Raw genomic sequence first — 27,791 nt, 5'->3', positions numbered from 1 at the left:
TTGGGCATGCTTTCATCCGACCATATTTTGCAAAGAAGCTGATGCATGCTCCTTATCAGTTTTTCGCCGCCGTGTTTGAATAGCTCGGCCGGCAATCCGTCGGCCCCTGCCGCTTTGGTGTTCTTCAGGCGAGCTACTGCTATTGGAACTTCTTCATGGCCGGGTAATGGAACGTCTGCTCCATCGTCATCGATTGGGGAATCGGGTTCGCCTTCTCCTGGTGTTATGTGTTCACTGCCATTCAGCAGGCTGGAGAAGTGTTCCCTCCATAATCTAAGTATGCTCTGGGTATCGGTGGCTAGATCACCTTTGGGGGTTCTACAGGAGTATGCTCCGGTCTTGAAACCTTCTGTAAGCCGCCGCATTTTTTCGTAGAATTTTCGAGCACTACCCCTGTCGGCCAGCTTATCAAGCTGTTCGTACTCACGCATTTCGGCCTCTTTCTTCTTCTGTCTACAAATGCGTCTCGCTTCCCTCTTCAACTATCGGTATCTATCCCATCCCGCACGTGTTGTGGTCGATCGTAACGTGGCGAGGTAGGCAGCCTGTTTTCCCTCCACTGCGACACGGCACTCCTCGTCGTACCAGCTGTTCTTTTGCACTTTCCGAAAACCAATGGTTTCGGTTGCAGCTGTACGTAAGGAGTTTGAAATGCCGTCCCACAGTTCTCTTATACCGAGTTGTTGATGAGTGCTCTCAGAGAGCAGGAGTGCAAGCCGAGTGGAGAATCTTTCGGCTGTCTGTTGTGATTGCAGCTTCTCGACGTCGAACCTTCCTTGTGTTTGTTGGCGTGCGTTTTTTGCTGCACAGAGGCGGGTGCGAATTTTGGCTGCAACAATATAGTGGTCCGAGTCGATGTTAGGACCTCGGAGCGCACGCACATCTAAAACACTGGAGACGTGTCTTCCGTCTATCACAACATGATCGATCTGGTTGGTGGTTTTTCGATCCGGAGACAGCCAGGTAGCTTGATGTATCTTCTTATGCTGAAATCTAATACTACAGATAACCAGATTTCGGGCCCCGGCGAAGTCGATCAGCCTCAACCCATTTGGGGATGTTTCCTCGTGGAGGCTGAATTTACCGACCGTAGTGCCAAAGATACCTTCTTTGCCCACCCTGGCGTTGAAGTCGCCAAGCACGATTTTGACATCGTGGCGGGGGCCAAAAGAAAAAAGAAAAAAATCACGCGGAAATTCAAACAAAGAAAACGCTGACATTAAACAATCCTTCATATTATATTTGGTGTGTAATATGTGGCAATGGTTGTTTTCCTCTTAATTGTAAACAATCAAACCTTTTAAGCGAAGAGTGTCCAAAGTAATTTTTAAATGAATAAATTTGGCTGAAAACTGACAAAATAAAGTAAAATGTGAACTTATTTTAATGTATATGGAGTTTATTTAAATATGCAAAGTGAAAAATGTGACAAAGTTTAGTGAAACATTGAGAAATACTATGCGTTGTTGATACAAATTTTTTAATTTTTAATCGGAAATATTTAGAAGAATACAAGTGTTGGCAACATTATTTTGGCATTCCCCATTTATACCGAAATTTGTGTTTTTTACTCGACCGCAAAAAGTTATCGGAATCGTCCCACAATGCAGATGCGGTGGCAAATTATAAACGGCGCAGCTATTTCTATCGAAACTTGAAGTGCTTCGCACTTAGTACAATGCACAATATACTCGTACAGTATGTCTCATAATTCTTTTCACAATGCAATATTTAAGTATTTTGTTTTTTTTATAAGTAAATAACATTATTGTTTATTGGTTTAAATTATTTTTTTTGCAGCGGAGCACATTCTTGGCGCATATTTCTTGTTTATGTGAAAACATAAAATTGTTAAAAAATAAAAATTATCAACTAAATGAATTATAAAATTCAAAAGTTAAATATTTAAAGCTACTTTAAGCAAACAAATAAATATATACAATAAATTACATTGCTAACGATTAGCATACTAAAACAGTTAATATTATAATACAAAACAAAGTAACCAACTACTTAAAATATTTAATTAAAAAGTAATAAATAACAATAAAATATCCTTAAATTAACATAAAAATATCAGTACTGCATGTTTTTGTTTAAGAACTAATGCAGTTAGCACTAGAATTTTGAAAAATGGTGTGAATCTTCCATTCTATGTGAAAACTATGCAAGAGCAAGTTTATTCATTAGATATAAGTGAAGTAAAGACCATCAACCTTGATCACTTAAAATCAAATGAGAAAAAGGAAATCGAAAAATTATTAAAGCAATAAACTTATCTATAAAGAAGTGGACAAGCTCACAAATACAAAAATTCAGGGTAGTGGTTGATTATAGGAGGTTAAACCAATTGACTGTAGACGATAAGTATTCTCTACCGAATATCGAAGGAATCTTAGATAAATTGGGCAAAGCACAGTACTTTAGCACTATAGATCTAGCAAAAGGTTACCATCAGATTTTAATGGCAGAAAGGGACATCCAGAAAACAGCTTTTGTCACTCCGGCAGGACTATATGAATACGTCCGAATGCCTTTTGGGTTGAAAAATGCCCCAGCTACTTTAGTTTAGAGCAAAACAATTAATAAAATATTTAAATACCGAAAATGTAGAAGTCCATCACACAAAACCAAGTAGCCATACAAGAAATGCAGACACATTGAGAGACTACACTCAACCTTGTTGGAAAAACTAACAGGAATTGAGGACTCTAGTCTTTCAACAGAAATGGGGATACAAATTGTTATATGCAACTATACCGATAGGTACCACTCAACTATCAAATGTTCTCTAAGGGACGCCAAAGAAAACATTTGTCCATCCATATTACAAGATAGAATAAATACAGTAAAACAATAGCCAAATTAAATCAAAACAGAGAAGAATATATAGAAAACAGACAAACAGGACCAACTAAAAACTACAAAAGAGTACGGCATAAAGATCAACCATATTTCCGAATATTTCGCTTACAAAACGTCCATCCGGCAAATATAAAAAGACCAATGAAATTGGCAAACATAGAAAATCCAAATGAGAATGATGACGATTCATTCAGTCTAAGGGCATTTAATGGAGATAATAACATTTAATTTTTTTTTTCTACATATATATACATGATTTTTTTTGTACCCCAGTGGGTAAGGGGTCTTTCTAGAATATACCCATGGTAAGAGACGCCTGTCGTAAGAGGCGACTAAAATCCAGTTTAATTTTTTTTAAATCAAAACCTAAAACGGTTATACATTTTTACATATGACGATAATAATTATTTTTTTTAACAATAATCATATCATTGGTGACAGCACTTTTGCAAATTACACCAATAATAGAAGATGTGGAGTATACAATTATACAAACAGCAGACATAGAAATAGTTAACGAAATAAATACAGTTATACATACTATAAATCCGAACAAGATAGCAGACATAGTTGATCAGGTTAAAGAAAATATTGAAAAACTAAATATTGAAAATAACGAAATTTTGTTTGATGAAATAAAAAATATAAAAGCAAAAATCACATCTACATATAACAGCGAATATCAAAAAGAGAAATAAAAGAGGCTTGATAAATATAGGAGGAATAGCACATAAATGGATGTTTGGAGTCATGGATGGTGATGACAGACAAGACATTTTGAATAAACAAATAGTAATTAATGAACATTTAAATAGATCACTAAGCTTATTAAAAGGAACTATAGAATCAGATGGGAAACAAATAATAGAAACTTTAAATATAATAAACAAAGAGGAAAATAGAATTGAAAGAAAAATTTTGTATAATGATGAAATGAATAAACTAAAATTCATAGAAAGTAAAGTTCAAGAAATACAAAATAATATAGCGGCGGCTAAATACAATATGGTACATCCAAGTATGTTAACTAGGGAAGAAATTGAAAAATATGAGATTGACTTTTACAAAATAAAATTATCAAAAGTAGGAGTAGTAGTATACATAAACGATACAATAATATTCGCAATTCAGATACCAAGAACATTTTTTTAAACTAAGATTCAATTAATAACCCCAATGCCAAATAGAAATAAATTACAGATTATTGAAAAAGAAAAATTCGTTATAAAAATTGGCGAAAACTATTTTGATTATGCAGAAAATAAAGCATTTAAAAATCTAAAATTGAGCAAAAGCTGCATATTTTCAAATACTTGCGAATTTAAATATAATAACAAAACATCAATACAAGAAATAAGCGATGAAACAATATTAATAAGAAATGCAAAAAATGATGTAATAAACAAAACTGCGATGACAGAAAAATTGTATTAAAAAATAACTATATAATCAAATTTGTAAATTGTAAAATGGAAATTATAAAACAAGAAGTTAAAAATAATAAAACAGAATATATTCATACAATTATATACCCTGCAGAAAAATTAAAACAAAGCTACACACCAAAATTAACATTCAATAAAATTGCAATAAAAAATATAGAAAACATAAAAGAAATTGCAGAATTAAAAAAAATACCATAAAAATGTATCATATGGTATTAATATAACATTGATAATCATTGTAATGGTAGTAGTAGCAATCCTAGTAATAATATTAAAGAAAAAAACAACAAAAATAAAAATTGTAAATACAACAACTCAGGAGACTTCAAACAGTAACGCTGAGGGAGTTGCGTCGTCAAACGACTCCACCACTTTCAAACTTGTCGATATACCAAAAACGACAAGTATTTTCTAAATATTTTTCATTCCTCTAAAATGTAAGTTGAATCTTCAGATTCAACTACATACATACATATTAACATGCATAAATACATAAATAAAGAAATATGCATAAGCAAGTAATCATCTTTTAAATTCCTTTAAAAATGAAATCCAATGCCACTGTTGTTATTTGCTATGTTTATTTAAGATATGCCGGGTCGTTGATGCTGAGGAATGTCAAGACAGCACAACGGCTCCAAGTAAATTTAGCAAATAAGATTTTTATAAAGAATAAAATGATTATTAATAAACTGAACGGCAAGCCGCACAGTACGAAAAATTAGCCGGAGTTTTTTATTCAAACGGAAAATATGTAATTTCTGATAAATTACATATAATATCGTAATTCGCGTTTGCAATGATATCGTTTGGAAAACTGATTCGGCTGTTTAACCGCTTCGCACATATGTATGTATGTATGTTTATTCGCATATACATTTTTATTAACTTATTATTAATTGTCAGCTTTATGATTAAAATAAGCTAGTCCTTTTGAACGAAATTAACCGTATTTTCACTTACATATATGTACGAATAACGAGAGTGTAAGTGAGCTATTCAAAATTTTTGAACTGTATATGGAAATACCTGAAGGAAACGGCTCTATAGAGTTTGGTTGACATAGCTATAGTAGTTTCCGAGATATGTACAAAAAACTTAGTAGGGGGCGGGGCCACGCCCACATTTCCCAAAAACTTACGTCCAAATATGCCCCTCCCTAATGTGATCCTTTGTGCCAAATTTCAAATTTCTCAATTTTTACTCAAGTTACAGCTTGCACGGACGGACGGACAGACAGGCATCCGGATTTCAACTCTACTCGTCAACCTGATCACTTTGATATATATAACCCTTTATCTGACTCTTTTAGTTTTAGGACTTATAAACAACCATTATTTGAACAAAACTATAATACTCTCCTTAGCAAAGCATATTAAACCCACGTTTGTATTAGAGATGAGCGATATTGTGATTTTTCGATATCTGTGATTTCAGTGATTGCTATTTTTAAATCACTGTGATTTTATATTGCTATTGCGATCGCAACTAAGTCGACGTTCAAACGTCGTTGTTGTTGTTGTAGCGGCAGATTCTGCCAATTTGACACTGTTTGCCCGAATAAAAGTCCGGGTCTGTTCCACTTACCACTTACGTAGGTTTTCCGCCTTTCTTTTCACTACATTTTCGCAAATGTTGGAGCGGTTCGGCTACCTGACACTTAGAGCGTATTGCAAAGTTCATTTGTATGTTGGTATGATGGTTTCACACATTTCTTAGAAGGAATTACCATTAGTGTGGTTGATAATTTGTTTGTTTAGAATACCCGCTTTTACTATTTTCAAGACCAAATAATTAACGCGAGTTTCCTAATCTTTGGGAAAATATTAAAAACCCGTAATTTTTTTATTCCATCATTTTTTCTGAAATTAATTAGTTAAAATTCTTGTTTTCATCAAAAAATGCTTTATATAAGAACGTTATACTCAAAACTTCAAACCGCTATGACGAAAAATAGCATATACGATATATACAATACCCTGAAGAAAGTTGTTACTTTTCTGCTATTTGCTATTGTGATCGTAATTCACAGGTTCGAACTGCTATCGTAAATCACAGGTTCGAACTGCGATCACAGTTTCGAATTGCGATCGCAATTCACAGGTTCGAACTGCGATCACAGTTTCGAGTTGCGATCGCAATTCACAGGTTTAAACTGCGATCACAGTTTCGAACTGCGATTGCGATCGAACTGCTATTTATAAAAAGTGATCGCAGTTGCGATTTGCGATTTTTCAATCACAGTGAAAAAATCACCGGTAGTGAAATATCGCTCATCACTAGCTTGCATGCATATTAGCAAAAACATTTCGTGCATACTTGCGAATAAATAGCGCATTGATCTCTTCAACGAGCTCCCAATTGCACAAAACATAACCAACTTCATACGGACATACACACATATTACAAGTCCAAGCATTAGGGTGTACCTAAATAAAAAATCATTCGTACATCAAATATTTTAATAAATAAAAAACACGGTTTTTAATAGTAATTAATTCTCATATATTTTTTCAAATTAAAACACAAATAAATAATATTATTTTGCAAAAATGGTTCATAATGACACAACTCATAATACACCTGCAGCAACTATACGCTCAAAACAGGCTATTAAATTCATTTCAGAAAGTGACAGTTTAACAAGATACTGCACTAGATTTGCCTCTTCACCGATTCACGAACACTCGGAATCGTTATTAGAAGTAAAAGACCAAAATCTTAAAAATTTTTGGACTCGCCTCCAAACGGCTCATGACGCCATTGTAGATTCTGACGATTCAGATCTGCCACAAAATTTTAAATTATCTGCTTACGTCATATACGACAGCTTAGACCAGTTCGAAGAAACAGAAGCTATGATCTCCGATCAAATAAAATTAATAATAATAAAATGGCCGTCCTTCCGGGACATGTTTACAGCCGTTTACATCAACCATCCAGAACTATCAAACGCACAAAAATTGTATCACCTACGATACAAGACAAAAGGTCAAGCAGGCGTCATAGTAAAACAGTTCGCTCTTAATGACGATAATTTCAATTTGGCTTGGGAAGCTCTAAAAGCTAGATACGAAAACAATAGAATACTGGTCCATATACAAGTAACGACACTAATGAACTTGCAAAAAATTAAGAAAGGAACAAGTGTAGAATTCATCAACCTAGAATCCACTGTTTCCAATTGTTTGTCGGTTCTATCGACACTTAATATTCCCCCAGACAGCTGGGACCCAATTCTGGTAAACATTTGCACCGCCGCATTACCAGAAAAGTCGTTACTTCTATGGGAGCAATCGCTCTCATCACGAAAAAAGTGCCCAACGTGGCAACAAATGAAAGATTTTCTTACCACCTAATATGAAATTGCGGAAAGGTTAGAAGAAAGAATAATCAAAAAAAGAACATTAAACACGACCAAAATAGAAGCTTAAAAAGATCCCAAGCTAGAAGCAAAAACAAATCGAACATAATTTTTAACAAAACACAAACGTTCACATCCGAACAGAAAAAGCAAACGTCATGCGATCTATACATAAGAAGGCATAAACTTAAAACTTGCGAAAAGTTTAAAAAATTAAACATTAACGAAAGGAACAACTTTGTCAGATCAAAAAGACTCTGTACAAACTGCTTGTCCCACTCACACAATCTTAATAATTGCAAAAGCAAATTTAATTGCTTATATTGTCTCAAAAGACACAATTCAATGCTTCATTACAGCAGATATCCCCTCTCACACCAAAAAAGCGCTCTTACAAAAAAAAACCACGGGTTTAATTGCGAAAGCCAAAATACTAAAAATTGCCAAGAGACACCATGTTGCTCAAAGGCACAAAATGTTCAAACGCTTCACAGCCAAACACAAAGTGGACTAGTTACAGAACTAGTTATCACCACACCAACTCAAGTTGAGAAAAAATCAAATAAATGCCTTAATTCACAATTAAGGAAATTTCAAGAGATAGGGAAACTTCCCCAAATATTAAACAGAACTAAAGAAGATCAGTATTATGAGGACTTTTCTAAAGCCACAACTACTCGATCAAATAATGGCCGGTACGTCGTACGACAACCACTAGAACCACAATTTTGCAATGCCCCACATAGAGGTAAAAAAAGCAAGGTCAGATTCCCTCTGACAACCACATATAAAAACACAAATATATGTTCGTAACCTTTCGATCCCGCAGGATGGCTTTCGCCAATAATGAAAACAAAAAACCATTTCTAAACAAATCCTAGAGCGGTGGCGGGCTACTACTTGTCAAATTAATGCATACGCACTTAAATATTATTATATTACACATCTGAGCCAGGCGTGGAGTTACTATCCTTTATAAGCCGATAATACAGAAAAGGCAAATAATAAACAACCCGTATACCAAACCGATGAAAAAGAAATAGTAAATAACCGCGAAATAAATAAAAGTAAACCTTTGTTTTACTATAATAATAAGTCGTAAAAACACACAAAAGGACATCACTACCTTAAGCACAACTGCTTACACAATATACAAATTTATATTAAAATCAAAAATCTTAGAGGTAAAATTCTGTGCCCTTGGCTACTCCACTAACAGTAAGCCGAATTACATGTATCAGCTTATACATAATACTAGGCAAAATATTCGCCTAGGGGGCCCAGGATGTTTAAATGAGGTAAGCCTCCACCCACTCTACCCGGGAAAAGCTGACCCATCCTAGTACTAGGCAAAATATTCGCCTAGGGGGCCCAGGATGTTTAAATGAGGTAAGTTTCCACCCACTCTACCCGGGAAAAGCTGACCCATCCTAGTATATAACACGCCACACTCGCACCAACACATCCAATAAAAGCAATAGACAACGGGGAAGCTGGCAACTGACCCTGGTATCACAAATATTTTGTGAGAATCTAATCCTGTAAATTTAAGTTTTTATTAATACTTTTTCAAATATAAGTATGTATATTCAATTAATATACTAAAACTTACGACCGTGGTACAATATGTGGCTGAATGAACTTCATTGCGTCCAACAAATGCTACTGTCTTTGGACCTCCATCCCGCTGCCGCTGGAGGCGTTAGCCTTCCGTACTTCCCTCTCATACCGGTCGCGAAGTGTGAGCCAGAGCAATCAATTTTTCGTCTTCCATATTAACAAGTATATATTGCATTTTTCACAAACGTATTTTACTACTTGATTCAATCCAATAAACTTTTCATTTGACGTTTATTCTAATGGCGCTTGTTTACATTTGAACATTGTTGCCATTGCTCAATGCGCATATATAGTTTTGAGCACATCTTTGTTTTCAATTACAATTTTTTACAATATAAAATATCAAAACTGAAAACAAACTATCAAAAATAGTTTATATATTTATAAATAATAGCATTCGACTCTGATTTTGAGTTATTTTAAGAAAATTTCAAACATATTGAACAAATTGAATTATAAAAGTTGATAATTACTGCAGTATATCGATATTGGCAACCCTGCGTTGTGAGAGAGCAATCAGCTGCCACGTTTGCGACGGCAAAAATCTATAAGATAGGTCGTGCCAGTCAATGTCGTCGTATATCTCGTACAGCTCATCGTTCCATCGAATGCGATATTCGCCGTGGCCAACGCGCAAAGGACCATAAATCTTTCGCAGAATTTTTCTCTCGAAAACTCGCAACGTCGACTCATCCGCTGTTGACATCGTCCAAGCCTCTGCACCATATAGCAGGACGGGAATTATGAGAGACTTATAGAGTTTGGTTTTTGTCTGTCGAGAGAGGGCTTTGCTTCTCAATTGCCTACTTAGTCCGAAGTAGCACCTGTTGGCAAGAGTTATCCTGCGTTGGATTTCTAGGCTGACATTGTTGGTGGTGTTTACGCTGGTTCCAAGATAGACGAAATTATCTACAACTTCAAAGTTATGACTGTCAACAGTGACGTGAGTGCCAAGTCGCGAGTGCGACGACTGTTTGTTTGATGACAGGAGATATTTCGTCTTGCCCTCGTTCACTGCCAGACCCATTCGTTTTGCTTCCTTGTCCAGCCTGGAGAAAGCAGAACTAACGGCGCGGGTGTTGAGGCCGATGATATCAATATCATCGGCATACGCCAACAGCTGTACACTCTTATAAAAGATTGTACCTGCTCGATTAAGTTCTGCAGCCCGAATAATTTTCTCCAGCAGCAGATTGAAAAAGTCGCACGATAGGGAGTCGCCTTGTCTGAAACCTCGTTTGGTATCGAACGGCTCGGAGAGGTTCTTCCCGATCCTGACGGAGCTTTTGGTGCCGCTCAACGTCAACGCACCGCCGTATCAGTTTTGCGGGGATACCAAATTCAGACATCGCGGCATAAAGGCAGCTCTTTTTCGTGCTGTCGAAAGCAGCTTTGAAATCAACGAAGAGGTGGTGCGTGTCGATTCTCCTTTCACGGGTCTTTTCCAAGATTTGGCGCATGGTGAATATCTGGTCGGTTGTTGATTTGCCAGGTCTAAAGCCACGCTGATAAGGTCCAATCAGTTCGTTGACGGTGGGCTTTAATCTTTCACACAATACGCTCGATAGAACCTTATATGCGATGTTGAGGAGGCTAATCCCACGGTAGTTGGCGCAGATTGTGGGGTCTCCTTTTTTATGGATTGGGCATAGCACACTTAAATTCCAGTCGTTGGGCATGCTTTCGTCCGACCATATTTTACAAAGAAGCTGATGCATGCTCCTTATCAGTTCTTCGCCGCCGTGTTTGAATAGCTCGGCCGGCAATCCATCGGCCCCTGCCGCTTTGTTGTTCTTCAGGCGGGTGATTGCTATTCGAACTTCTTCATGGTCGGGTAATGGAACGTCTGCTCCATCGTCATCGATTGGGGAATCGTGTTCGCCTTCTCCCGGTGTTGTGCTTCCACTGCCATTCAGCAGGCTGGAGAAGTGTTCCCTCCATAATTTAAGTATGCTCTGGGCATCGGTAACTAGATCACCTTTGGGGGTTCTACAAGAGTATGCTCCGGTCTTGAAACCTACTGTAAGCCGCCGCATCTTTTCGTAGAATTTTCGAGCATTACCCCTGTCGGCCAGCTTATCGAGCTGTTCGTACTCACGCATTTCGGCCTCTTTCTTCTTCTGTCTGCAAATGCGTCTCGCTTCCCTCTTCAACTCTCGGTATCTATCCCATCCCGCACGTGTTGTGGTCGATCGTAACGTTGCGAGGTAGGCAGCCTGTTTTCTCTCCGCTGCGACACGGCACTCCTCGTCGTACCAGCTGTTCTTTTGCACTTTCCGAAAACCAATGGTTTCGGTTGCAGCTGTACGTAAGGAGTTTGAAATGCTGTCCCACAGTTCCCTTATACCGAATTGTTGATGAGTGCTCTCAGAGAGCAGGAGTGCAAGCCGAGTAGAAAAACGTTCGGCTGTCTGTTGTGATTGCAGCTTCTCGACGTCGAACCTTCCTTGTGTTTGTTGGCGTGCGTTTTTTGCTGCACAGAGGCGGGTGCGAATTTTGGCTGCAACAATATAGTGGTCCGAGTCGATGTTAGGACCTCGGAGCGCACGCACATCTAAAACACAGGAGGCGTGTCTTCCGTCTATCACAACATGATCGATCTGGTTGGTGGTTTTTCGATCCGGAGACAGCCAGGTAGCTTGATGTATCTTCTTATGCTGGAATCTAATACTACAGATAACCATATTTCGGGCCCCGACGAAGTCGATCAGCCTCAACCCATTTGGGTATGTTTCGTCGTGGAGGCTGAATTTACCGACCGTAGTGCCAAAGATACCTTCTTTGCCCACCCTGGCGTTAAAGTCGCCAAGCACGATTTTGACATCGTGGCGGGGGCATCTCTCATAAGTGCGCTCCAAGCACTCATAAAAGGCATCTTTGGTCACATCGTCCTTCTCTTCCGTCGGGGCGTGGGCGCAAATCAGCGATATGTTGAAAAACCTCGCTTTGATGCGGATTGTGGCTAGACGTTCATTCTCCGGGCTGAATGATAGTACTCGGCGACGGAGTCTCTCTCCCACCACGAATCCAACACCAAACTTGCGCTCCTTTATATGACCACTGTAGTAAATGTCACAAGGACCTACTTGTCTCTGTCCTTGTCCCGTCCATCGCATTTCTTGGACGGCGGTGATGTCAGCCTTTATTTTCACGAGGACATCAACCAGCTGGGCGGCGGCACCTTCCCAATTAAGGGACCGGACATTCCAGGTGCATGCCCTTTATTCGTAGTCCTTATTTCGTTGTGTGTCGTGTGAAGTTAGTTTGCAAAATTTTGCTAAGAAATGCCGACATCTCTCTCTCTCTCTCTTTGATGCTTCCTTTAGAATTTATGAATTTATTATTGCGCCTATTGCTTACTTTAAGCAATCCAGCTTACTGCTTTAAGAAGCCGAAGGAGTATTGCCGGAATATTTACATTAAATATTATACTGAAATACTGAGATAATATTCTCTTTTTGGTGTGTGTTTGCTAACACGAAGGTACTAAGCATATGTAGGCGATATAATACCAATTTTTTGTTTTTTAATATCGGTTTTTAATTTATACCGTATATAGATATATGATATCCGTTTTAATAAAATATTGCTTAAACGGTTTTATATGCAACCTCAGTTACTAGCATTCATTCAGATATACATAAAAATTAAAACCAAAAAATCGAATCAATACAACTCACCTTGATTTCCCTCTGGGAGTTTTGGGTTATACCGATCAGAAGTGAGTGTGTTGTCCAATTCCTCCTCTTCGTTGAATGTCAGCTTGTTATTCCACTTTCTATTATCTGGTTTTCTTTTATTTTTGATCCTTGTTAGAATTCGCGCACGTATAATTTGTTGTAAGTGTGTTTGTTTTTCTTTCACTTGCGTATATATCTTTTTTTAATTTGAATTTGTAAACTCACGACCCACAACACTGAACGTATTTTGTATTTTCACAATACTTGATTTTATGTTTTGTCGCACAGTAAATTAGATTTAATTATTATTTTTTTTGTTTAAGTTTTCGGTCACTTTTCAACGTATTTTTTTTTTTTTTTTTTTTTTTTTTAATTTTATGTTACTTTCCGATAGTGCCTTTCCTTTAGGCTCGAAGGGCCATGTTTTGTGTTATATATCACCTTTTCCGCAATCACCGTGTATTTTTACCAAAATTGATATTAAAATTCAAGGTGCTATCAACTTTAGAATTTATTCACTCACAAAAAGTATAAAATATATTTGGATTTAATACAAAAGAATCACAGGTAAAAAATAGCCAAAGCAATCGTGTGTGGATCGGACCGATGTCGTAGCGCCAGAGTGATTTCCGATCATATTCGGACCGACCGTCCTTTTGTTATTTTGGCTTGGCGAAAAGTATAGGTGTTAGTGTGTGCTGCTCTCTTGATTGATGAGTGTGTGACGTCATTGTGTGAGTGTTAGAACGTCGTGTAGAATGTAAGTAACAAATGATGATGTGAGGAGTGGAGAATGTGACGTACCAATGTTGTATATTTAGATCAGTGGTCGGCATTTCATAGCAAAATTTTGCAAACTAAATTCACACGTACGCTTACGCTCTATCGTTCAGTCGTTGTCGAGACAGCAACGAATTAACATCACGTAAGACTATAGCGCAAAACCAAATATGGCCTGCGAGAAATACTTTATGATTCTAAATGCCTTGCATTGCATGGCAGCCTTTTATGTTCCAAGTCTTTTAAAGATAATAGGGAATATATCCTTAAAAGTCATTTAGTTTTATATACTATATTTTAAATTTTGCTTATAAAATTTGTTTAATTTAAATTCCAATTTCTCACTGGGCTACTGTTTTTTCGTGCTCACCAACACAGTGACAGATCCTCTCATGCCGACCACTGATTTAGATATGTGGGATGGTGTTGGCGTGCAGAAGTGGGAAGGCTGATACTCATTTAGCCACCATCTATTAAAACAATAATCCATTTCTTTTTACTAGACCTTTTTAACATATTATACATATCGTCACCTGAAATGCAAAATAACGTATCATCAAAAAAATCGAAACTGAGTGTCTTTTTGATTACGCTTCACTACTTCAAATTATATATATAATATTACATATGCTCAACATTTTCTGGTTCTGCGGTCATATATAAACCAGTCTTAACCAATATTAATATTTTGTTTCACTCATGTTCGATTTTATTTCGTGTTTCATTCATGCCACTGTAAATTTCTGAAAATGTTGTTACGTTAATTTGCATTTCAGGTGACGATATATACTTAAGTAGACTTCCCTACGCATTCTGTACGCATACATAGTTTATTACAGGTCGAAAGTTTTTAATGGAATAAAAAGAAATAATACCGTAACTGTATGTAAAATTATTCAATTCAAGCGGACATTTTGTCATGATGTCTTTAACATTAGCGGGAGTTTCACTAACAATGATACCAAAGACTTAAATCAGGACTGCGAAATCTTAGGTATGTCCTTGAATCGGATTAGTTTGCAAATTTTAATATATATTGATTAGTCGTTTTTTATTTGAAAAAATAAAGTTGTGTTCTAATTGAGATTAAAGAATAATATTAAAAAAAAAAGAAATGTTCAAATTAATTTATGTTTTTATTTATTTATTTGGATTCAGAACTGATCACAGTTTTTATACGGTGTTTAAATTTGTCCAGGATATATGTCGGTGAATAAAATCGGACTATTACATCTCATATAAAACGATTTGTATTTATTAGTATAAAATCATGGTTTAATTTTATTGGTCGCACGACATAATACGGCCCATTATTGGAATATCTTGTAGTTTCGTTTCAGACGTTCTAAATGAAGATACAATTCCTTTTTTAAAATTCTGCCATTTGTGTGAATTTTGGAACAAACTGAAAAGAGCTTCTCTGGATGGTAACGTAAAATCTAATTGAATCTTTTTTCTTTGCCACATATTAGCTGGATTTTGTTCATCTTGAAATAACCAATATCTCGGTATAACTAAACACTGAACCCTAGTTTCGGCCATTATAATACGATGTTTCATTGCCTCACCAAGTCCGAAAATACCACCTTTGCTTATCGTTCCCACATCGATGAAGTGATTCTCAATTTTTGTTTCCATCTGTACTAATACATACATATAGAAAATTTTAATAATTATTATATTTTATTTTTTATTTTATACCAATTTCTTTTCAGTAGTATGCTTTCCTGGGCTATTTCCAATGGTATAAATATTCGATTCGCTCTTCGAAAAATAGTCATAAGAACATAACGATTCTTCACCCGGCAAAAAGGGAAATTCACCATTTTCCTCACTTCTGCTATTTTCACTATGTTCATGACCTTCTGGTTTAAGCGTTGAATAAGATATTAAAGAGGACAACGACCCGAGTTCTGAAGGCAATTCAAAGTTTTTATCAGGATTGCCAAGTGCGCACTGCTTTTCTAATGTTCTGATTTTCTGTAACAAAGAAACAATTTCTTATTATTGCTTTCTTTGGAATATACAGAAAACGACACGTATGGTAAATTTTTTCATCTTCAACAATGACATTAGCCATATTCGTTAACAATAATAAGCGTGTTTTGTTTGACTAATACCTAAATTGTTGGCAATTAAGATTAAGAACTTAGCTTATTTCGTAATTTTTCTTAAAAACGAATTGTGTTGGCAATGAGGGCAAGAACAGTCGGCTGAAATTCAATTTATTTCAAAATTTTATAAACATACGAATATATGTATGTATAATTGTGGTTTGTTTACATTTTCATCTGTCAAAATAAGATATATGTACATATGTTTAAAAGCACTTACAGTTTTCTTTAAGATCAGGTAACAATATATCTCAATGGTTTCTAAGTAGACTATTATGGCTTAAATTTTAAAACATACTACTGTGATCAAATTGAAAGGTGAATTTTGTCCTTTTCATCTCAATTTCAATTGAGTCAAAATATAGTGGATATATTAGAGTTAAAATATATGTATGTGTAAAATTCATTATACTCGTATATCGGAGAAAAATCAGTTCTAAATAGTTGAATTTTGGAATTTTAAATGCAAATATCTCAATAATCATAAGTCATCAGCAACATACTTATGTATATTAGGGTGATTCAAAAATTTTTTATTTTTTTTTCGATTGGTACTCGGAAAAATAAGTTCCTAGACACCTCTAAGAAAACCTCTCCAATCAAGATCATGTTGACTGTTTTCTTCGATTATCTTGGTGTTCCTTCCAACCAGTCAAACAGTCAACAAGGAATATTATTTGAACGTTATGCGTCGTTTGCGTAACGCTATCTGCCTAAAAAGGCCGGAATTGTGGAAAGACAATTCTTGGTTTTTACACCACGATAATGCACCATCCCATACTGCCCTCGTAATTCGTGATCATTTCGCCAAAAACTCAACCCATATCGTTCCGCAACCACCGTATTCACCTGATCTGGTGCTGGGCGACTTCTGGCTGTTCCCCAAGCTCAAAAGACCGATCCGGGGACACCGTTTTTATACGATAGAGGAGATTCAAGCCGAAACTGAAGGCCATCCCGAAAAGTGACTACAACCAGTGTTTCGAAGATTGGAAAATTCGTTAGCATAAGTGCATTGCATCGAGAGGAGATTACTTTGAAGGGGATGAAATTGATTTGGAAGAATAAATAAAGAATTTTCAAAATAAATACAATGTCCCCTTATTTTTTGGGCACAGTAGTACATAGTATACATTTAAGCAATTTAAGACTCACTTTTTGTATGTATCTAATGACATATGGTAGAAACATAACAATTTGACGAAAAGATACCCATAAACATGTATTGACTTCATGGGTTACAAAAATTGTGATATGTGTTAGAGATGGCAACTCTGTTGCCCAACAAGTGTCAGATAAAATGAAGCAAGTGGCAGCAACCAAAAGGGCACAGTCAAAAAACAACCACCAGCGAGTGAACAACGTAAAATAACGAGTACGCAATATATGAGAACGTTTTATAAATTTGCATAAAGTGTCATATATTTTTATACATTTTAATAAAGTTCTAAATTTTAATTGTTTGACTGTCAATTAAAACGAGTGGACGCGAGTATGGTGTTTTACATACATATGTAAGAACCGCTTAAACTTCACATAAACTATTTACTAAATAGTTCGAATAAAGCTAAAGATTTGGTTTGGATAGGTGAGCCCGTTCTTAGGTTCTCTTCTTCTTCTTTACTGGCGTAGACACCGCTTACGCGATTATAGCCGAGTCAACAATAGCGCGCCAGTCGTTTCTTCTCTTCGCAACGTGGCGCCAATTGGATATTCCAAGCGAAGCCAGGTCCTTCTCCACTTGGTCCTTCCACCGGACTGGAGGACTTCCTCTGCTTCCCGCGGCGGGGACTGCGTCGAATACTTTCAGAGCCGGAGTGTTTTCATCCATTCGGACAACATGACCTAGCCAGCGTAGCCGCTGTCTTTTAATTCGCTGAACTATGTCAATGTCGTCGTATATCTCGTACAGCTCATCGTTCCATCGAATGCGATATTTGCCGTGGCCAACGCGCAAAGGACCATAAATCTTTCGCAGAACTTTTCTCTCGAAAACTCGCAACGTCGACTCATCGGTTGTTGTCATCGTCCAAGCCTCTGCACCATATAGCAGGACGGGAATTATGAGCGAGTTTGGCTTTTGTTCGTCGAGAGAGGACTTTACTTTTCAATTGCCTACTTAGTCCAAAGTAGCACCTGTTGGCAAGAGTTATCATGCGTTGGATTTCCAGGCTGACATTGTTGGCGGTGTTAATACTGGTTCCTAAATAGACGAAATTATCAACAACTTCAAAGTTATGACTGTCAACAGTGACGTGGGAGCCAAGTCGCGAGTGCGACGACTGTTTGTTTGATGACAGGAGATATTTCGTCTTGCCCTCGTTCACTGCCAGACCCATTTGCGTTGCTTCCTTGTTCAGTCTGGAGAAAGCAGAACTAACGGCGCGGGTGTTGAGACCGATGATATCAATATCATCGGCATACGCCAACAGCTGTACACTCTTATAAAAGATTGTACCTGCTCGATTAAGTTCTGCAGCCCGAATAATTTTCTCCAGCAGCAGATTGAAGAAGTCGCACGATAGGGAGTCGTCTTGTCTGAAAGCTCGTTTGGTATCGAACGGCTCGGAGAGGTCCTTCCCGATCCTGACGGAGCTTTTCGTGTTGCTCAACGTCAGTTTACACCGCCGTATTAATTTTGCGGGGATACCAAATTCAGACATCGCGGCATAAAGGCAGCATGGCGCATGGTGAATATCTGGTCGGTTGTTGATTTACCAGGTCTGAAGCCACACTGATAAGGTCCAATCAGTTCGTTGCGGGTGGGCTTTAATCTTTCACACAATACGCTCGACAGAACCTTATATGCGATATTGAGGAGGCTAATCCCACGGTAGTTGGCGCAGATTGTGGGGTCTCCTTTTTTATGGATTGGGCAGAGCACACTTAAATTCCAATCGTTGGGCATACTTTCGTCCGACCATATTTTGCAAAGAAGCTGATGCATGCTCCTTATCAGCTCTTCGCCGCCGTATTTGAATAGCACGGCCGGCAATCCATCGGCACCTGCCGCTTTGTTGTTTTTCAGTCGGGCAATTGCTATTCGAACTTCTTCATGGTCGGGCAATGTAACGCCTGCTTCATCGTCATCGATTGGGGTATCGGGTTCGCCTTCTCCTGGTGTTGTGCGTACACTGCCATTCAGCAGGCTGGAGAAGTGTTCCCTCCATAATCTAAGTATGCTCTGGGTATCGGTGGCTAGATCACCTTTGGGGGTTCTACAGGTGTATGCTCCTGTCTTGAAACCTTCTGTAAGCCGCCGCATTTTTTCGTAGAATTTTCGAGGATTACCCCTGTCGGCCAGCTTATCAAGCTGTTCGTACTCACGCATTTCGGCCTCTTTCTTCTTCTGTCTGCAAATGCGTCTCGCTTCCCTCTTCAACTCTCGGTATCTATCCCATCCCGCACGTGTTGTGGTCGATCGTAACGTTGCGAGGTAGGCAGCCTGTTTTCTCTCCGCTGCGACACGGCACTCCTCGTCGTACCAGCTGTTCTTTTGCACTTTCCGAAAACCAATGGTTTCGGTTGCAGCTGTACGTAAGGAGTTTGAAATGCCGTCCCACAGTTCCCTTATACCGAGTTGCTGACGAGTGCTCTCAGAGAGCAGGAGTGCAAGCCGAGTAGAAAATCGTTCGGCTGTCTGTTGTGATTGCAGCTTCTCGACGTCGAACCTTCCTTGTGTTTGTTGGCGTGCGTTTTTTGCTGCACAGAGGCGGGTGCGAATTTTGGCTGCAACAATATAGTGGTCCGAGTCGATGTTAGGACCTCGGAGCGCACGCACATCTAAAACACTGGAGACGTGTCTTCCGTCTATCACAACATGATCGATCTGGTTGGAGGTTTTTCGATCCGGAGATTTATGTATCTTCTTATGCTGGAATCTAGTACTATAGATAACCATATTTCGGGCCCCGGCGAAGTCGATCAGCCTCAACCCATTTGGGGATGTTTCCTCGTGGAGGCTGAATTTACTGACCGTAGTGCCAAAGATACCTTCTTTGCCCACCCTGGCGTTGAAGTCGCCAAGCACGATTTTGACATCGTGGCGGGGGCATCTCTCATAAGTGAGCTCCAAGCACTCATAAAAGGCATCTTTGGTCACATCGTCCTTCTCTTCCGTCGGGGCGTGGGCGCAAATTAGCTATATGTTGAAAAACTTCGCTTTGATGCGGATTGTGGCTAGACGTTAATTCTCCGGGCTGAATGATAGTACTCGGCGACGGAGTCTCTCTCCCACCACGAATCCAACAGCAAACTTGCGCTCCTTTACATGGCCACTGTAGTAGATGTCACAAGGACCTACTCGTCTCTGTCCTTGTCCCGTCCATCGCATTTCTTGGACGGCGGTGATGTCAGCCTTTATTTCAACCAGCTGGGCAGCGGCACCTCCCAATTAAGGGACCGGACATTCCAGGTGCATGCCCTTAGTTCGTAGTCCTTATTTTGTTTGCCATGGTCGTCATCAAAAGGGGAGTCTCTCATCCGAGGCTTATAGTTGATTTTCATTGGGGGTGTTTTTTTACGTGGCGGGTCCCAAACCCAGCGCACAACCTTATACAGGGAATGTTTCGCCTTCTCACTTTAGCTCGCCTTCAAACGGATGTTCTTAAGCTACCCAGAGGATACTTGGTCAAAGACCGGAAGTCGTGAGCTGCTTGAGTCAAAGAAAGAAAAGAATCGTTTCTGGCCACTCCCAAGTGAATGGCGATCAGAGATTTTTCAATATCGGTGTGACTTTATACCGCATATATCGGCCAATATGTGAGTTATCCCAATGAAAACGAGAGAGCGTGATTTATTCATAATAATGGATCTTTGTGCCTAAAATGGATAAATTTGAGCGAAAATTTGGCCTAGCCCCTATATAATATCAGGTTTTTCGAACATGCGGCTGACTTTACTCTATATTATTGGCTTTGCACCTTAACGTACTTCCCTGGCTTTGATTCTTGAAAATCGCGAGAATATAAAATTTCGGCTGCATCCGAACTTAGCCTTTCTTTACTCGTTTTTTTTTTTTTTACTTTGTACGATGCTATAAGTCAACAAGAAGGCACTCTTTTACCCAGGACCCTGATCTGTCGAAGAGGCCCTTCTTTTCCAAAGAAGCTCGTTATCTCGGCGACCTTTGGTCTCAACAAGATGGCGCCATTTCCCGCGCATTGCATCAATTACTGTATTCATGTGAGAACTTAGGATCCAACTCTCAAGAAATGTGAAAACTTCATATAAAAAATGCTTAAGAAATGGTCAAGAAAATTTCTTGCGGTAATTCCTGCGGTAAATTTTCTTGTGCTAGTATGCAGCTCTAAAGAAATCTAGGACTAATTTTTAATTAATTTTTTCATTAAAATGCATATAAGGCAATCCTTGTTTTGCAAAGAAACATGAAGTCAACAATTGTGTCCTGAAAAAAAATCAAAGTAGTCATTGAATTCATCATACAATTAGTTAAAATCATTATTACGAAATTTGGTATAGAACTTCTCAATCTTTATTCACATTCCTTAAATTGTAATGAAAATATTTATATACTTACACACATAAGTTTATTTTTTTTTTATTTTCTCTTGTCCTCTAATAAGGATCATTCACAATGCATAACTAGCTCAAAATTACTTGACTACAGCTCAAGAAATAATGAATTTTTTCTTGAACAATTACTTAATAGCTGGATACGAACCTTTAGAGTGCAAATGCCCGAACGAGTCATGGAAAATGCCCTCAACGGATGGATTACTTGAGAAGTAGCCGCGGCCAACATTTGAAAGAGATAATCTTCAAAAAAATAAATGCCAAAGAATGTCTTTTCGAATAATAAACATTCTCTATAAAAATTGACGATTTCGTGTTTTTTATTTAAACAATTAGAGAACCTCCAAATGGATCACCCTTATACTAGTGCTAATTTGTCTTTGGGTAAGGTTCTAATCCCGGTTACAACTCTATCCACTTTATCCAGTTTATCATTCTTAGTCGAAATTTTCATATACCGTATTTTTCTCCGCAGAGAGCTATATTGCGATAAAGGCAAAGTGGACTAAATAACGTATGCCGCAATAAATGAATTGCGCACCACTAAAAACTAATCGACAGCCGCGGATGAGAGACCTCCACGAGGAAACATCCCTAAATGGGTTGAGGCTGATATCTATTCATATCTCTAGTACTAGATTCCAGCATAAGAAAATACACCAAGCTACCTGGCTGTCTCCGGATGAAAAAGTCACCAACCAGATCGATCATGTTGTGATATACAGAAGTCACGTATCCAGTGTTCTAGACGTGCGTACGCTCCGAGGTCCTAACATCGACTCGGACCGATATCCTGTTGTCGCCACGATTCGCACCCGCCTCTGTGCAGCAAAAAACGCACGTGAACGAACACAAGTAAGGTTTGACGTCGAGTCGATGCAAACATAACAGAAAGTAGAGCGGTTTTCAACTCGACTTACACTCCTGCTCTCTGAGACCACTCGTCATTAACTCGGTATACGGAAACTGTTGGACGGCATTTCAAGCTCCTTCCGTACTACAGCTACAACCGAAACCATTGGTTTTCAGGAAATGCAAAAAAGCAGCTGGTATGACGAGGCGTGCCGTGTCGCAGCGGAGATAAAACAGATTGCTTACCTCCAATGTTAGATCGACCACAACACGAATATCAATTGCCCTTCTGAAGAACGACAAAGTGGCGATAAATTCCCGGCCGAGCTATTCAAACATGGCGGCGAAAAACAGTTAAGGAGCATGCATCAGCTTCTTTATAGAATATGGTCAGACGAAAGCATGCTCGACAATTGGAATTTAAGTGTGCTCTACCCAATCCACAAAAATGGAGACCCCACAATCTGCTCCAACTACCGTGGGATAAGCCTCCCCAACATCGCATTTAAGGTTCTATCGATCGTATTGTGTGATAGATTAAAACTCACCGTCAACAAACTGAGCTGACTTTATCAGTTTGTCTTTAGACCCGGAAAATCAACAACCCATGAATAGAGAATCGATACGCACCCCTCTCCGTCGATTTCAAAGCCGCGTTTGGCAGCACCAAAAGGATCTGCCTTTATGCCGCGATGTCTGTACACCCGAAAAACTAATACGGTTATGTTAACTGACATTGAACACTACCAAACGCTCTGTCAGGATCGGGAAGGAAGGACCTCTCCGAGCCGTTCGATACCAAACGAGGTTTCAGACAAGGCGACCCTCTAATATATTCAATCTGTTGCTGGAGAAAATAATTCGAGCTGCAGAACTTAATCGAGCATGTACAATTTTCTATAAGAGTGTACAGCTACTGGCGTACGCCGATGATACTGATATTATTGGCCTCAACATCCGCGCCGTTAACTCTGCTTTCTTTAGACTCGATACTGAAGCGAAGCGGATGGGTCGGGCAGTGAACGAGGGCAAGACGAAATATCTCCTGTCATCAAACAAACAAGCGTCGCACTTACGACGAGGCTCTCACTTCACTGTTGACAGTCATAACATCGAAGTCGTAGATAAATTCGTCTTTCTTGGAACCAGTATTAACACCAACAACAATGTCAGCATGGAAATCCAACGCATAATATCGGACTGAGTAGGAAGTAAAATCCTCTTTCAGCGAAAAATGACCAAACTCTATAAGTCACTCATCTTACTGTATGGTGCAGAGGCATGGACGATGACAAAATCTAATGAGTGGAAGGTTTATGGTCCTTTGCGTATTGGCAAATATCACATTCGATGGAACGATGAGTTGTTTGCGTTATACGACGATATTGATATATGTACTATAGGTCATCAAATTAAGAGACAGCGGATACGCTGGCTAGGTCATGTAGTCCGAATGGACGAAAGCACTCTATCTATGAAAGTATTTCACGCAGTACTCGCCGGGAGAAGCAGAAAAAGAGGAAGACGTTTATAAGATGGTCACAGGTGACGAATTATGGATCTATGCGTAAGAGCCCGAAACAAAACAGCAATCGACCGTGTGGGTCTTCCAAGACGAGCCAAATCCAACGAAAGTTGTTCGTGGAAGAAGCACTTCGAAGCAAATGGTCGCTTGTTTCTTCTGCAAAACTAGTCATGGGGCGAACCGAACCGAAATTTTCTTCAAGCAAATTGAAGAGGAAGACTTGGACAACATTTGTTTCCAGCAGGACGGCGCTGCGTGCCATACAGCAAACGCTACACTCAATCTTTTACGCCCTATCTTCGAAAATCGCATAATAAGCAAAAGAGGTGATGTGAATTGGCCTCCCAGATGCTGCGATTTAACTCCGTTGGACTATTTTCTGTGGAGAGCTGTTAAAGATAAATGTTACGCCAACCCTCCAGAAACAATTCAAGATCTAAAGTACGAGATTCACGCCGCTGTAGCTGCCATAAGGCCTAAAACCATCGAGAAAGTACTCCAAAATTGAGCGGATCGGATAAGCTACTGTAAACTCAGCCGTGGTGGTCACTTGTACGAAATTGTTCTCCACAAATAAATTTCATAAAACAACCTTTTAAATAAATGTTAGACCTTTGAGAAATATTAAGCCGTTTTTTTTTATTGACTTTTTAAATTTAAAATTTTATATGGCCCATCCTGTATAATGGAATCATGGAAAAGGCTGCACCAATGCTATCTATAATGCTATCTATAAAATCAGTATTTAAATCAAAATGCTGCTTGAAATCTGGGTACACAAGTATGACTTCTTCTGATGCCAGGATATTATTAACCTTTCGAAAGCATTACGTTGAGCTTCGTCAAACTCAGTCAAGACCTTTTTGAACATAGCTTACTCACTGAACCATTTTCTCCTTTGAGAATGTTGGTTAAGAGCCATGCTATTGTTGCGAATTCCTTAATAAACCCTCTATAGTCACTAAATCCAGAATGGACGTAGGGTGAACAAATTTTTCGGCCCTGGCTTTTTCAGCGTCAGGATTTGCCTAGTTTTTGTGACTTGAAAGCCTAAGATTCCGACGCTCTCTTTAAAGAACTTAGTTTTATTTTGTCGTACTCTCATGTTTGCATCGGTCAAGCATTTTAAGACTATATCAATATGTTGCACATGGTCAGTGTCGTTTTTAGAAAATATTATTACATGAATTCATAAACAATTGATAAATTTTGTGACATCCGGAATCGTAAAAATTTTTTGTTAGAGGTCGAAAATGAGCACGAAGAATGGGAAGATTTTGAAAAAACTTTTCACAAGGCATACTTTCCTCGAACCATTTATAGATGTGAAAGTTACAACAAATATTTTGTATTATGTTTATTTGTCAAGATGCAGCATATGTATGTTACTACGTTTTCATGACCTGCTTTATATTTTAGGGAAACTCCGTATTCTTGTACGAGGTGTGTTCAAAAAGTATCGCGAATTTTGAATTTTCGCGGGTTACGTATATTTGAATTTCGAATTTTTTGTGGCGTTATGTTGGTACTCATGTCTCTCACTTATGCCGACAAGCTCGGCCATTTTGAATGTTCATTTAATTGTTGACAGCTGCTTTGCTTGCACGTGTTTTGGATCGTCTTCGATTTTTACCTATCAAAAAAAAGTGCAACACGATAACGCCCGTGCTCACACATCGTTGCTTGTGCGCGACTTTTTGGCCAAAAACAACACACTAATGATGCCGCAGCCACCGTATTCCCCAGATCTGGCCCCCTGTGACTTTTTCTTGTTCCCTAAACTGAAGAGGCCCATGAAAGGACGACGTTACGCTTCTCTTGACGAGATAAAGACGGCATCGAAGGAGGAGCTGAAGAAGATAAAAAAAAAAATGATTTTTTGGAGTCCTTCGAAGATTGGAAAAACCGTTGGCATAAGTGTATAATATCTCATGGGGATTACTTTGAAGGGTACAAAATTGATATTCGTGAATAAATAAACAATTTTTGAAAAAACACAAAATTCGTGATACTTTTTGAACACACCTCGTATTTGAATTTTCCATTTCTTTAGTTTTGTATTCGAATTATTTTCTATAATCGAATATATTGACGGTTCATGGTCTGTATATGCACTAATAAGTCGGAATAAATAATTCCTAAGTTTTTGTAAAGCCTACACTATAGCTTTCGTTTGTGGAGTAATTCTGTTCTCTTTGGCCCAGTGTTCTTTATAAAAATGCTGAAGGATTTTCTCTGACACAATACTGCTTATGTGTATTGCATATTTGTTAATGTCGGTGGTTAGATCGAATCCCACATATTAATATTTAACAGCTTTGATAGCTTCCTTTATATAATTATATGTTAACTCTAGAGTACTTAGAGTTTGACTTATAGAATTTTGTTTTTGTTCCTCAAGAGAGGACTTTACTTCTCAATTGCCTACTCGGTCAAAAGTAGCACCTGTTGGCAAGAGATATTCTGCGTTGGATTTCGGGGTTGACGTTATTGTTGGTATTAATGCTGGTCCGAGATAAACGAAATTAGCTACAACTTCGAAGATGGACTGTCAACAGTGACGTGGCGCGAGTGCAACGGCTGTTTGTTTGATGACAGGAGATATTTTGTCTTGCCCTCGTTCACCACCAGACACATTTGCTTTGCTTCCCTATCCAGTCTGGAGAAAGCAGAACTAACGGCGCAGGTGTTGAGGCCGATGATGTCAATATCATCGGTATACGCCAGCAGCTGTACACAGACTTACTACCACCAGGAAAATATTCTCTCTGAAGCGGCCGGATAAGTCCCAAAATATCGACATGGGCGGTGCCCACTGTTCAAATTGGACACTGTCTACAATAAAGCTTTATCGTACTATGTTTTATGTCTCCGATGTATTTAATTATTATTTATCGCACTTTCACTAGATTTTGAGAAAACCATTAGATGGAAAGTACGCAAGCCTATTTTCGCACTATCGTAAATGAAGTGTTGTGCCTCTATTGGTTTGGAAGATATAAAGATCACATACTTTTTTAAAGATTTCAAACAACAGGTTTTTAATATAATTCTTTGAGCCAAATTTCAGTTATTTATCTTAATTTACGACTTAGTTATGGCACTTTATTAATTAATAGCGTTTTGTGGGCCTGGTAGCGGTCCAATTACGCCTATCTAAAATTTTATCGAAATATCTTAATTTTTACTCACGTTACGGCTTACACGGATGGACGCTCAGATAGACAATCATCCGGATTTCAAGTCGTCTCGTCATGCTGATCATTTATATATGTATGGGTTATATATACATATATAACTAATATATGTGCAAATGTATGCATATACATACATATATAATATGGAGGATGGAGTCATTTGTAGAAGTTCACGCAAGTAAGGAAAGTTTTCTAATTGCCCTTCACTTGGGAGTGGCCAGAAACATACGGCAGTCGAGGAGTCCTGGCCCTGACCCAGGTAAATGAACGTCTAGCCAAAATCCGCATCAAAGCGAAGATCTTCGACATATCGCTGATTTGCCTTCACGCGCTGTCGAAAGAGAAGACCGATATGACCAAAGATGCCTTTTATGAGCGGAAGGTATTTTAAGCACAACAGTCTGTAAGTTCACGAGCAAACATCCCCAAATGGGTTGCCGCTGATCGCCACCAACCACATCGCTGATGTTGTGAAAGACGGAAGACACGTATCCAGTGTTTTAGCGTAAGCTGCAAGGTCCTAACAACGACTCAAACCACTTGTCCTTGTCTCTTGCTGCAACCAAGATACGCAGAAAAGTTCAACGTCGAGAAGCTGCTATCCCAGCAGACATCTTAGCGATTTTCTACTCGACTTGCAAATCTGCTTATTGGGAGTATTCGCCAGCAACTTGGTGTAAGGGAACTGTGGGGCGGCATTTCAATTTCCTTACGTACAGCTGTAAACAAAACCATTGGTTTTCGGAAAATGTTCCGAAAAAACAGCTGGTATGATAATATATGCCGTGTCGTAGTAGGAAAAGCAGAAGACTGC

General features: G+C 38.6%; 1 protein-coding gene and 1 long non-coding RNA gene across 6 annotated transcripts in view; one reads left to right on the top strand and one right to left on the bottom strand.

Moving 5' to 3' along the window:
- Positions 1-224: 224 nt before the first annotated feature.
- LOC125776418 (uncharacterized) lies at positions 225-14,169 on the top strand. Its single transcript, XR_007421698.1, has 2 exons — positions 225-963; positions 11,929-14,169. It is a non-coding gene; the product is annotated as an uncharacterized LOC125776418 (long non-coding RNA).
- Positions 14,170-14,645: 476 nt separating this feature from the next.
- LOC109579552 (cyclic nucleotide-binding domain-containing protein 2) overlaps positions 14,646-27,791 on the bottom strand; it is a 239,837-nt gene continuing 226,691 nt past the window's right edge. For 2 of the 5 annotated variants that reach the window (XM_049448041.1, XM_049448042.1), the window contains exons 8-9: positions 15,456-15,734; positions 14,650-15,392 (exon numbers count right to left, since the gene is read on the bottom strand). In XM_049448041.1, coding sequence (XP_049303998.1) covers positions 15,036-15,392; positions 15,456-15,734 — 636 coding nt within the window. In that variant the 3' untranslated portion in view covers positions 14,650-15,035. Of the gene's footprint in view, positions 15,398-15,455; positions 15,735-27,791 lie in introns of all 5 variants that reach the window. The other 3 variants (XM_049448040.1, XM_049448039.1, XM_049448043.1) reach the window with 3 other exon arrangements.

Source organism: Bactrocera dorsalis, chromosome 2, assembly GCF_023373825.1.
Source record: "Bactrocera dorsalis isolate Fly_Bdor chromosome 2, ASM2337382v1, whole genome shotgun sequence".
In the NCBI taxonomy this organism is placed as follows: Eukaryota; Metazoa; Arthropoda; class Insecta; order Diptera; family Tephritidae; genus Bactrocera; species Bactrocera dorsalis.
Note: the sequence above shows the minus strand (reverse complement) of the source record. Positions and strands in the feature narration are given on the sequence as shown.